Source organism: Kogia breviceps, chromosome 2, assembly GCF_026419965.1.
Source record: "Kogia breviceps isolate mKogBre1 chromosome 2, mKogBre1 haplotype 1, whole genome shotgun sequence".
Lineage (NCBI taxonomy): Eukaryota > Metazoa > Chordata > Mammalia > Artiodactyla > Physeteridae > Kogia > Kogia breviceps.
In genome coordinates, this window is record NC_081311.1 from 163,837,526 (window position 1) to 163,850,265 (window position 12,740).

A 12,740-nucleotide genomic window follows, 5' to 3' on the forward strand; every position below is an offset into this window, starting at 1 on the left:
GGAGGCAGTGGAGGTAGAATGAGAAGAAAGAAAAGTGTAGAATTTATGTTCAAAATTGAAATTGAAAATTATACAAAAAAATTCTGAGATGCCACACAGAGATGTGGGCATCTTTTGGCCGAGACCATGAATGTCCTATGAATAGAATAATTTGTTTTGATAGAAATTGTATGTTATTTTAAATAAGCACAGTAAAAATGTCAGTCTTTACATTAAAAGAAAAACCCACAAAAATCTGGAGCCAGTTCTCTCTTGATACCCTAAAAATAATCAGGAAGGAAAAAGTAAAAGGGAAAATGTTTAAAAATATACATGAATGTGAGTTTATATTTAACTATTGAAAAATTATTATTGACTAAATTAACTTTATTTGATATACAAATACAAGCCTCAATAATCTGAGGAACAATAAGTACAGGTTTTAGGGAAGAATTCATGTTTTTGATAGAGTATTCACTAAAAAGACAAAAAATTACATTTGAAGATTAATTTTTCCATGTGTAATAAGTTCAGAAGTGCCAGCACCTTCTCCTAAAATAAATTTATTTTCAGAAACTTTAACCAAACTTAATTTTCTACACCTATGAAGTGTAAATCAATTTTAATCTGAAATGGGAACTGTGGAAATTAAAGGAGGCCTCTAGAGTAATAGTTCAGCAGATACTAAGGGAAATACTGATGAACTTTTATTTAAAATTTTTACTTCACCAACCTCAAAGAAAAGAATTTGGGGCCAATTTGAGAAGACCACCCACAATAAATATATAGTTATAAAATTGCAGGGCATTTCTTCACCATTTTAAGGCACAGTCTGTTTTATCCCAAACAACTGTAAGTTCAAGGTCACAGTGAAAATATGCATTCAATTTTGGTCTGGTTTCTCATGGGTATGTTGCTACATTTACAGTTAGTCATAAGTTTAAGAAATGGTAATACAATCACTTCAAAATAATATATCTAAGTCATTTTTATAGTTTTAAAAATGTAAATACACAATACAATTTCCTAATTTATATACACTAAAAATTGGATTTTTCTGCTTCCATAGTGGAGGCAGAGAAGATTATTTCTACCAATATTCCAACAAATACATTATCTGCTTATGTAGAAAGCATGGCTATGTTAAATACAGGCATCTCTTACTTAGGATAAAATTATTCAACACAAAGGACAAACTCATTCCAAAAATAATGTTCACTGAATTTTTAGGTCTTGTGTATCATCTTTTTATTAATATCATCCATGTCCCTAGCAGATAGTTGGATAAACTGTAACTAAATCAAGGCCAAACATTTTAATATTTGGCTTTCTCCTCTCTTTACTTCCAAGGCTACTTATGCAAACTACATCAACATGACTGGGCAGAGAAACAGTTAAGTGACATTAAATTATGGGAAAAACCATAATACGAGCGACTGACATTCCCTCTGAAAATTTCTGTAGGAGAGAAATTAAAAGAATGTCAATCATATAAACACAACAGTTTCTGAATCCATCATATTTCTGCTTTCTCTCATGAGTACACTACACTACACTATATTTTCCTTTAAGATGCATTTTACAATGTTTATTTCATTGTATTATGTTAAGTTCTAGTGGATAATTCTCCCCTATGAAACACATGACTGTATAGAGGGACTGAATGGAAACACATAGAAAATAATAGAAATTCCACAATAAACTTTCTATTACATAAATGGGAGACACCTATACTAAAAATGATCTGGGCAACAGAATTTAAAGTTTTACAGAATGAATCTGAAGCAAGATTACCTAAATGATTTCTTCAACTAATTACTGAAAGATCATTACTGGGTAAACTAACTTTCACCCAATAAAACCAGAAAACACTATTCCAGAAATCAGACAAAATAGAATACACTATGCTATAAGCTTTACATATTTTGAAAGAAAAATTAGGATAAGGAATATAAATTTTGATGATGTGTATTTAATATAAGTCCTAGAAGAAAAATACTGAAAAGATTATTTTTGCTTTAATCCCAATATAGTAAGAAAAGTTCATTGGCACAAATATCTGGAGGTATTTTACAGTTTCATTTAGCTTTGGTGGCAAAGTGTGTTTTTGCTAACCATATGAAAACAGTTCTATTTTGCAACGTAGAGTTTTATGCTAAAAAAAATTCAAATGTATCTTTTTTTTTCCTAAAAAAGGGATGTAAAAAGTCCAATATGAAACAAAACAAGTGCAACATGAAATACAAAATATGCCTAACACTTAGGCTTTTGAACAGTTAATAGTTCTATGCTTTGTCTATAAATTTTTACTAGTAACATTTCTACTATATAAATACTAAAAACCAAGATAATACTGAAAAAAATAGCATATGAACCTTACAAAAATGGTTTAGATTTCCTAAACTAAGATTAATGTTCAAATATGCAAACAAATTTACACTAACTAATAAAACAACATCAACAGATACAGTTTTTCATAAGTGTTCAAAGTTACAATGTACAGAATGAGTACAGAATAAATCTGACTCACATATATCAAGTCCTATACAAAGTCATCAGAAATTAACTGGTTACTTGGTATTTTAAAACATAGTCATTTGTGGCAACATAACATGCCAAACACTTTTAGAAAGTACTGTATTTGATTTAAAAATTTTCAACTACAGACAATGTAATCAAGATGTAGCTCAGAATATCTTCTAACTTTTGAAAGCAACATTACCAATTCAGGGGTACTGTTACACTTCTACTGTAAATTACGTTTATTCTCACTATTTCCAAATTTTATTCCATTCTTAAGACTAAGTTATTAATTATAAAATTCAGTCATCTGTATTCATAATATAATTTATTTATCAAAAATGTGAATTCTTGAGCATTTAAGAGTATACATACTCGGATCTGGATTATGGGTCTGACTTTTCTTTCCTATTATCCATGTGAGTAGCCTCACAAACTTTCTATTTCCTCAGGCTGTTAAAATATAATGTGAAAGAATGCATGATTAATAATGTGTAAGTAAAAGCTCATTACAGAACTTGAAATGTTCTTTGTTCAAAAAGACTGAAAAAAATTTCAGCTCCCAGGCATCTTAATATTTTGTAATAGTATCTTCTACATTTACCTTATGTGGCAAGAAGTTTTCTGTCTGAGTCTAATTTCATAATACAAAGATACTTTTATTGCTTCCTTTTTCCTGGGGAGTGCTATACTCTCCAAATTGACCCCCCCAAAAACTACACAAGGTATCTTGTTTCCTGTAATTTCACAAATCTAAAACACAGAGAAGGGCTTCCCTGGTGGCGCAGTGGTTAAGAATCCGCCTGCCAGTGCAGGGGACAGAGGTTCGATCCCTGGTCCGGGAAGATCCCACATACTGCAGAGCAACTAAGCCTGTGTGCCACAACTACTGAGCCTGCGCTCTAGAGCCTGTGAGCCACAACTACTGAAGCTTGCGTGCCTAGAGCCCGTGCTCTGCAACAAGAGAAGCCACTGCAATGAGAAGCCCGTGCACCGCAACGAAGAGTAGCCCCCACTCGCTGCAACTAGAGAAAGCCCGCACATAGCAACAGACCCAACGCAACCAAAAATAAATTAAAAAAATAAATTTATAAAAATAAAACACAGAGAAAAAAGTGATGATGAAAAATAATCAACAAATGCCTTAGTCACAGAAGGTCTCAACACATTAAAAAATATTTTCCCAACTGATTTTCATAACAAGTTCCTAAAAAATTGCAAATGCAGCACTGTAAGGTTTTGCACTAAACCTCATAATAAAGCAAGATACTACACTAATTTAGACCTAACGCTTAAGATGAAAATACAGGCTAACTGAATTGTCTGGGGATTTGGGAAATCAACAGACCTAGTTTATCTCATCATCTTTGTGTTTACCCCATTTCCCCAGAGCTCTCAAGAATAAACTGAAAATTGAGTTTTACCTTTTATTGCGTTTTATTTCCCTTGACCACCTTCTGTAAGAGATGCTAATAAGCAGTGAGGTAAAAAGAATACACTATGCTATAAGTGAAAAGTCTGAAGAGTTTAGAAAAGAATGGGAACTAGACAATGAACAAATCAGACAATCTGCCTCATGTAAGTATGTGTGTGTGGTGGAAATGTGTACCATCTGCATGAGTGACAGGATAATCAACAACAAACATTTACTAGGCCTATTATAGTTCTTTATTTCTTTTCCTTACTGTATAATCATGCCGATATTATAGTGTAGCTCAAACAAGAAAATGTATTCCATTATATACATCTGAATTTATCTGAGCAAAATATGAAAAAAAATTAAATATTAATTAACACATGATCTATATATATATTGAAGAGACTCAAAATCAGTGTTAACCAGGCACAAATGTTTTTTTTTTTTAGGACTACTGTTTTAAATACTTTCATTCTGGTGACAACCAAGAAAAGAGCTAGCAGAACCTGTGTAATTTCCAACATGAAAAAGATAAAGAAAAGAGCATTAATGATTTCTATCATATTATCTGTTCCAAATTATAATAGTAGTAACTCCAGAGGACTCTTTAGAGACACTGAAAGTACTCACTGTTTGTCCTGTCCAGTCTATATTTGGTCTAGGCATCAACAATAGGATCCAGGAGTAATTTTTATAAGTCCAAAATTTACTCAAAACTCAAAAAAAAATCTAAATAAAAATGTCATAACAATAGAGCTCAGAAGTTTGCTAAATTAGATAATCCCTAACTGCCAATGAACAATTTCATTTTCGGTAACATTTCTGATAAACCTGGGCTGTTTTTGCTAGCTAATAATACAGACTGTAGGCATGGCTGAAATAATGTGACTTTAAAGACAAAGGACTTTCCTTTACTCAAGTGATAGAAACATCAGTTTTGTTAATCTTCAGACAGAGCCTACTTTCTCATCTCTGGTAGTTATTTGGTTTTAAAGTGCATTAGGACTTGATGAAGATTCTGTCAAAATGTGTATGTGTGTGTATACATACACTTATAATATTAAATATATGTAAAAAAAACCCCAACTACTGCTGTTTATAACATGTTTAATGAGAATCCTTTTTGTAGTCCTAAAATAAAATATTTTGTTGGAATAAATAAGACTTTAGGACTTGATGATAATGACACTCACATGAAATTATTTTCATGGAAACTAATGTGCCTAGTCTGCTGCTTTAAAAAGCTAATGTACTACTCACAAATGAGAAATTTAAGCTTGTTACATTTTATTCATGAGCAGGAATGACTAAACAAGGAGACTTTAGATCATCTAAACACATTGATTGTGGCTGTCAATAGAAGATTCAAATTAATGAATTTTCTTAAATTCTGTATATGGGCCTAAGTTCAAATTCAGAAATAGTTAAATGACATATTTAACCTGTAACTTGGAATACAACAACATATGGGTGAAAACTTGAAATACAACACCATATGTACAAAAGTTGTTATGAGTACATGTATAAGCTAAACCTAGGCAGATGTGTCCTTGTTTAAATATATATGCCATGGAAAAGTGCATATATAATCTGGTAAGTCCTCTTTCCTTTCAGGTTTGAACACACAAGTATTCTGTATTTTATCCCTTTTGCTGCTTCTATCAAACAAACAAGAGCCTGGTATGCCTGCCATGTATACTATGAGGTTATCACTTACCTTTAATGATCTCAGTAAGTGAAAATATGAGTACTGAACAAGAAGCTGGGAAAGACAACAATGGAATCAAACAAACTTAAAACTTTCATAGATGAAAAAAGACCATCTTCAACTGATGATGAAACAGCAAGAACCCGAAGAACAAATGAGAAAAGAAGTGAGGTAACCCTCTACAGGCAGTAAAGTGGGAGTAACCTTCTAATAGGCAGTAACAGCTGAGAGGCTGTAATGGAATCCAGATGCAATGGCACGTAAAATGAACCTGGTACTCTAGGACATCCCTGGGCACTAACAAGGATACAAGTTCACAGGTACAACTGTGGAGTTACTGGGACTTAAGGACTATACTTGCAAGATTTGGGGTATTTACAGCATACACATCTAAAGGAAGGGCTCTATCACTCAGGTATACCCCAGCCTTGAGCTAATCCTATCTTAAGGCGAAGATACCTAGCTCCATTACCTATTTCCAAAAAGTGAGCTGAAATCTGAAATGAAATACAAATATTACTCTCTATCTGTCAAATAGTAATCACCTTGGCAAATTAAGATTCCACTATTAAACCTAGTGGCTAAACACTCCAACTTATTCAGGTATTCATTGTTTATACTTATGCTATTAATGGGGTATCAGTTTTTCCACTGTTATTCCATTAATAGTATAATTTTATACATTAAATGTGGTACCGCACTTCATCACACTGATTTTCTTTCCATAGTAGATAAAAATTGTGCAAATGTAGAGTTTTTTCTAACCACTGGAATTCAGTTATTTTAACAATCCACCATGACCCGAGGCACTTTTGACAACCATGGGGTCAGTGAATTGAATAAAATGGTATAGGCTGAATGACTGAACTGCTCCAATGCCTGTAAGTAAATATCTATGAAAATCTTCAAATTTAGCAATACATCTCTTCAGTAGTCTCCTGATATTCACTAAGAATACAAAATAAGATTCTTATTTGAAAAGAAAAAAGAAAATTTCATTGAGTTTTGAATTTGAATTACATTTCCATTCATCAATCCTGCTGGTTACCAAGAAAACATGTCTCCTTAGAATTTAAAGTTGTATTTTCATAGGTGTACGAAAACAAAAGATCTATTTTGTTCACTATGGCTGCCAAAAACTGACTAAAGACTGTGGCTATTTCATTTCTGAGAAAGCAAAGTTTAAATTTCATTCATCTTTTAAGACTTATTTTTCAACATGTATACCGTAGCAAATACAAAGTAACCCACTTTTCAGAAGCAAGTTTGATGAAGTGAGAATACTTGAGGCGAGGATACAAACAATGCTACACTTACTGAGTGTTTAGGAGAAGATCTTGGTATGGCCAATCAAGCAGACTAGCTGATATGCAGAGTCCTCAAAGACAGAGGCTACCATATCCTTTTACTGAGTTTTCATAATGACTAGTACACAGATGTCATACCACAAAACAAAACCATGCTTCAACTACCTTCCTCAAGCATTACAAAACTAATTTCCTATTTTCAACATTGTAAAAATAGACTTGTCGTCTCCAAAGGATCTTGCTGCCCACACTGATGGATCTGTGTGTTCCCTCTTATTATTGGACCTAAAGACATAACTGATCTTTATCATTCCTTAAATCCAATCTTACATAAAGTTGCATAATGCATGGAGTAAAAGAGGAATGAAGACAAGGCATGGAACCCTGTATAAGTGTGCTGACCCAAAAGCAATCACACCAACAGCCAGGGGAAGTGGAAACTGTGAAGTAGTCTTCAACAATTTACTGTAAAGAGACAGAAATATACATTATAATGTAACATACATTGTGAGCACAAACCGAACATGTCAATCTTTTATACAGTTTTGAGAAAGTGTTCTAAGTGATTGTAGATAAAGTAATTTTTCGTATAATGAATTTAACTGCCCCAAATTTTTTAAAAGATCAATACAAGTCAATTTTGGCTAGAAAAGAGAAAAATGTTCTATTGAGTAAATAAGCAGTTTTGTTTATTCTTTTAAATTTTAACCACAGAAAAATACTAGTTGGACTTTTATTCACCAATGCTACCTCTAGAGATTTATCCTAATAAGAAAAAAATCAATGTTTACTAAGACATAGCTACAGAAATATTTATTTTCACCCTATTTAATATCAGCAAAAAACTTCAACCAAATAAAAAAGGAACCATCTTTAATTCCTAACAGGAACATGTAAGATAAGACACTATTTTTAAAAGAAAAATATTATCAGGAAAGGCTATCACCTTTTTACTCTGAAAACAGAGAAACTGAGGGGTTAAGAAACTTACCTAAGGACACAGAGCCTTAGATTGAAACCCCAGATCTGCCTGACTTTAGAATATCTGCAACTATCTGCCAGAATCAACTGAAAAGGCTCCCAGAGCAAACAAGCAGTCAATGAAAAGTAAAGTTTTATTACGGAAAATTTTAAACATATACATAAGTAGATTAACAGTATAATGAACCTCATGGACCCATCAACCAGCTTCAAAAATTATCAAGTCATGGCCAATCTTACTTTACCTATATTACTGCCCACTTCCACTCCTCCTGTATTTTTTGGAAGCAAACCTTAGATATCATATTTTTCAAGGGTTAACTTTTTAAAGAAAAAAAAATGATTATATCCTAACAAATGAAATGCATAATTAAGGAAACAAATATAATATATTTGCATATAAACTGTATTTGCACATAAACCATAATTACTATTATAGCTTTACCTTCAGGAACAGTCCAAGTAATTAGGAACAAAAGACATGTTTCAGACATGAAAGTATGATAAAGACCAGGAACAGATGTGAGAAAAAAAAAAGATTAAAATACTATACCTTGATTTTATTGAAGCAGTGTAAGTATTTCCAAGAACTGCCATAGTTGGAATAAGGATAAATGCCAAAGGTTTACATGGATCAGGATTAAGTTTAAAGTAATACCTATGTCAAAAAGAAAAAAATAAAACATAAATCAACAAAGCATTGCCAATCATTCTAAATTCTCAGAATCAATCAATTAAATACATTTCAAAACGTTCCTATAGCAATATGGATATAAGAGAGCGCTAAACAGCTCAAGAAAACATTGATAAATAAATTTTGCTCCACATCATCTTTGCGGGCCTCTCACTGTTGTGGCCTCTCCCGTTGCGGAGCACAGGCTCCGAACGCACAGGCCCAGCGGCCATGGCTCACGGGCTCAGCCGCTCTGCGGCATGTGGGATCTTCCCGGACGAGGGCACGAACCCGTGTCTCCTGCATTGGCAGGCGGACTCTCAACCACTGCGCCACCAGGGAAGCCCCTCCACATCATCTTTATACTCAAGGTTTTATATGGAGAATGTTCAGAAACTACTAAAGGAAATGAAAATATCCCATCTGGAAGCACTTCCTTTTTACAATAAGTATATGCCTGAAGGGTCATATATAAATAATATTTTATAAAACAAATTATTTAAAACATATTTAAACTGCTCTATTTAAAAAAGATTTAAAAATGAAGGTTTATATAAAGTAACTGTCTACAGCCTTCTAGAATCATAAATTTGTGCTCCTCAAGGAATTTTCTCCCCAAATCTGTGGACAAAAATTTGCACCTTGATTAAAATAAGGGACAAAGGAAGGATATTAATATCTGGTGACCTGTGATTTAATTAACTGAACTTATTTTGATTCAGCCAACTTAAAAAAAAAAAAAACTTCCAGTATTTAGATAATCTGAAACTTTTACATCATTTCTAAAAACTATGTTAAGTAGGGGTTAACTATTAACTGGATAACGTGGCTTTTTAAAAAAGACAATTTACCAATAACTAAATATTCTAGAAATAACCTTAGAGAGCATTTTTAGGCTCTCATTTAACCTAGAACACTTATCAGGTGACAAAGCAAATGACAGTTTTCTAGTAAAACAGCTGATCATTTATTTTAGTTCAACGTATAGTACACATCAGAAAAGTACACACTTCCTTCGTTATTTCTATTATTTTAAATGTAAGCATTTTTCTTCCCCTCAAACTTAAGAAAATATAAAATTGATTGTGAACTGAAAAATATATAAAGCACTAGTATTATGAATACTATAAGTCAGCAAAATAAAGCACATTTTCACATATTTCTAGACTCAAAGAAGGTTAAAGAAAATACAATCCCTCCCCTTTTGGGCAGATTTTGGGGAAGTTTGTATTCTCACAGAAAAGAAGAAGATGTGAATATGCTGAAAATAAATTTCAGGTGATAGCTTCCTGTTCTTGAGAAAGTTTTTTTTTTTTTTTTTTTTTGGTGGTACGCGGGCCTCTCACTGTTGTGGCCTCTCCCGTTGCGGAGCACAGGCTCCGGACGCGCAGGCTCAGTGGCCATGGCTCACGGGCCCAGCCGCTCCGCGGCATGTGGGATCTTCCCGGACCGGGGCACGAACCCGTGTCCCCTGCATCGGCAGGCGGATTCTCAACCGCTGCGCCACCAGGGAAGCCCGAGAAAGTTTTATGAAACATCAGGAATCCTGCAAGTCTTTACTTACAGATATTTATAGTTTGAACCACATAAATTATAATTATATAAATAAACACACCTAAGATTCTTCAGCCAATAAATTAAAGATGGCATGCTGAGTAATACAATCCATGTTAATAAGTTAATCACGGTACTGTGCATGCGAAGACTATCTTCAGCATCACTGGCAGATAAACGGAGATGGTGTACTGTAGAGTCTTTATGGTGATTGGATTTTTTTTCACTTCTTCTAGAGTGTTTGGGGTTCTACAAAGCAATAAAGTAAAAATATCAAGATATTAAGTAAAATTGAAGTTTATTATTTTATTTAGAATCATACTCAATTATCTAACAGCTAAATAAATACATCTTTCCATTACCAAATTGATATAGAATACTGAAGTACCTTGTTTGAAAGTATTTTAAAGCAGTTATCAGTTATAAAATTTTTATTCCTTTGACTTGTTATTTCCACTGCTAAGAATATATCCTCTTAAGTCATTACTTGAAATAAAATTTAAAAGATAATTGTGATAACAAAAAAAACTTAAGGACTGACAGAGATCAAATTAAATGACAATCTAAGTCTTATTTTAATATTCCTTAGGCTCGCTTTTCTTAAAGTTATTTAAATTCATAAAATCTTTTAAATACTGTAAAGTCATAACCGTTTTTTACAAAAATAAACTTTTGTATTTTTCCATGTTCTTTCATACTAAAGTGATATAGTGTTTTGAAAATAAAACTTACCACAGTCTGGCTATTTTTAAAAGTTGTTAAGCTGGCTTGCAGATGAACAATCTATGAAAAAGAAAAGACTTTAATTTTACTTTTATTTTGAAACAAAAAACATAACCATTTTTACTGAAATTGAGAAGCACTGTAATTTGAAATTTTAAAAACCTAAATAAATAAAACTTCATTTAAACATTTAAAAACATTCTTTTAGAAAAGATAAATAATAACTACATGTGCTTGCTATCATGGATTAAAAAACAAGCAAAATAATACAGAATTCCAGAGTATGTTGGGGCCAGGATGTAATGCTATATCTTCCATACTGTGTGAGTCTATGCTTGAATGGTGCCTTGCTATTGCAACTTAAAGTGTCATGTGAGTCAAAAATTTGATTATATTCAGCATAGTATAAAGAGTTTAACATGTGTTATATAATCTAAATCTTTGAAAATCTGGAACTCAATTATATACAGTGGTGAAATGTTTACAAGAACCTGAGAAAGTCTATAAATTTACTAGGTTTGCTTAAGTATTTGAGAAAGTTCTGCTTATTGTGTCACTTGTTTGAAATATCCACTTAAAAAAACTACAAATATTATATTTATAAATCAAATTAATTTATAACTGTAAATCAAAGTAATTCTAAATAGTTTTTTCTGATGGACATATTTTTCCTTTGTAAACTGAAAGTAATCTATAATGTGCATGTATTAGTGTTAAATGCAGACTCAAATAAACCTTTGTTAAAAAAAGGAAAAAATTATTATCCTTTCCAGTATCAACTGTCTCTACATAAGATTAATGTGGAGAACATGCAGTTGTATAACGTAGATTTTCCTGAAAAGCTGTCAGCCTTCTTAGAAGTGTTTTTCATTTCCTCAGTAAAATTGTCAGCTTAATTACTTTTATCATGTCTTGTGATTCTTCAGTAACATTTGTAACATTCTACATTATTTCAGCATGATTGACAGCCTGATCCCACTGATATAACTTTTTGTTTTGTCTATTATCCACGTTTAAAGGGAGGTGTGAATAAAAACCGTTCTAGTAAAATGTTTTTTAAAAAGTTAACATTACTTGCCAGAGCATCAAGCAATATGGAACAGATTATATCTCCTCCCCTCCCTTTGTTTTTAACAAAGAAACCCACTCAGATTAATAACTTCAGTTCTACAGTTAACTATATATATATATATATATATATATATATATATATATAGTTATATAGTTATAAATATATAACTAAGATGTTAAAAAAAACTTTACACTTAGGCCTGTTATATAACAGCAGTGATCAAAAAAAATTTTTTAACAACACCCATGGGAAAGTCTATGCCTGTCTGATACAAAGCTCAGGCCTTCTGACTTTACTGATTTGACATACCTTAAACACATAGTAAAGATAAGTAAGAAGGATGGCAAATGCTCCACAAGTTGTCCAACTAACTATGATCAAAATAACTGTCAAAATGGGCAAGTCTGGTGATATTATCTTCATATCTTTAGGAAGTTCAGAGGGCCTGGAATAACAAGAGTAAAGCTTTCAAAAGCATATTAACAGTTATTTACACAATCACATATAAGCAGAAAACAATACAATGCTCTGCCAGGCTCTCCTTATTAATGTGCAAGTATTACTATAAGGTAAACAGGCTTTTTAAAATAAAGGTGAGGGGTGACACATATTTTAAAATTCTTTTATACACTGTGATATTTTCTCTTGCATTTATATATACTATGGGTAATATGTGTGCTAAAAAAGAAACAATATTATTAAAGATAATTATTAACTATAGGCCCTGTGCCATACAGTTCGAATCTTAATAGGAAGAGAAATACTTTTGTTCTTAAAGTCTTGAGGTTGCTCAGACATGTGATGGT

The 12,740-nt window shown here is 32.3% G+C and overlaps 1 protein-coding gene across 2 annotated transcripts in view; it reads right to left on the reverse strand.

Moving 5' to 3' along the window:
- Window positions 1-4,147: 4,147 nt before the first annotated feature.
- PGAP1 (post-GPI attachment to proteins inositol deacylase 1) overlaps window positions 4,148-12,740 on the reverse strand; it is a 68,864-nt gene continuing 60,271 nt past the window's right edge. For both annotated transcript variants that reach the window (XM_067026490.1, XM_059052404.2), the window contains exons 23-27: window positions 12,244-12,379; window positions 10,872-10,922; window positions 10,201-10,388; window positions 8,466-8,570; window positions 4,148-7,396 (exon numbers count right to left, since the gene is read on the reverse strand). In XM_067026490.1, coding sequence (XP_066882591.1) covers window positions 7,258-7,396; window positions 8,466-8,570; window positions 10,201-10,388; window positions 10,872-10,922; window positions 12,244-12,379 — 619 coding nt within the window. In that variant the 3' untranslated portion in view covers window positions 4,148-7,257. The remainder of the gene's footprint in view (window positions 7,397-8,465; window positions 8,571-10,200; window positions 10,389-10,871; window positions 10,923-12,243; window positions 12,380-12,740) is intronic.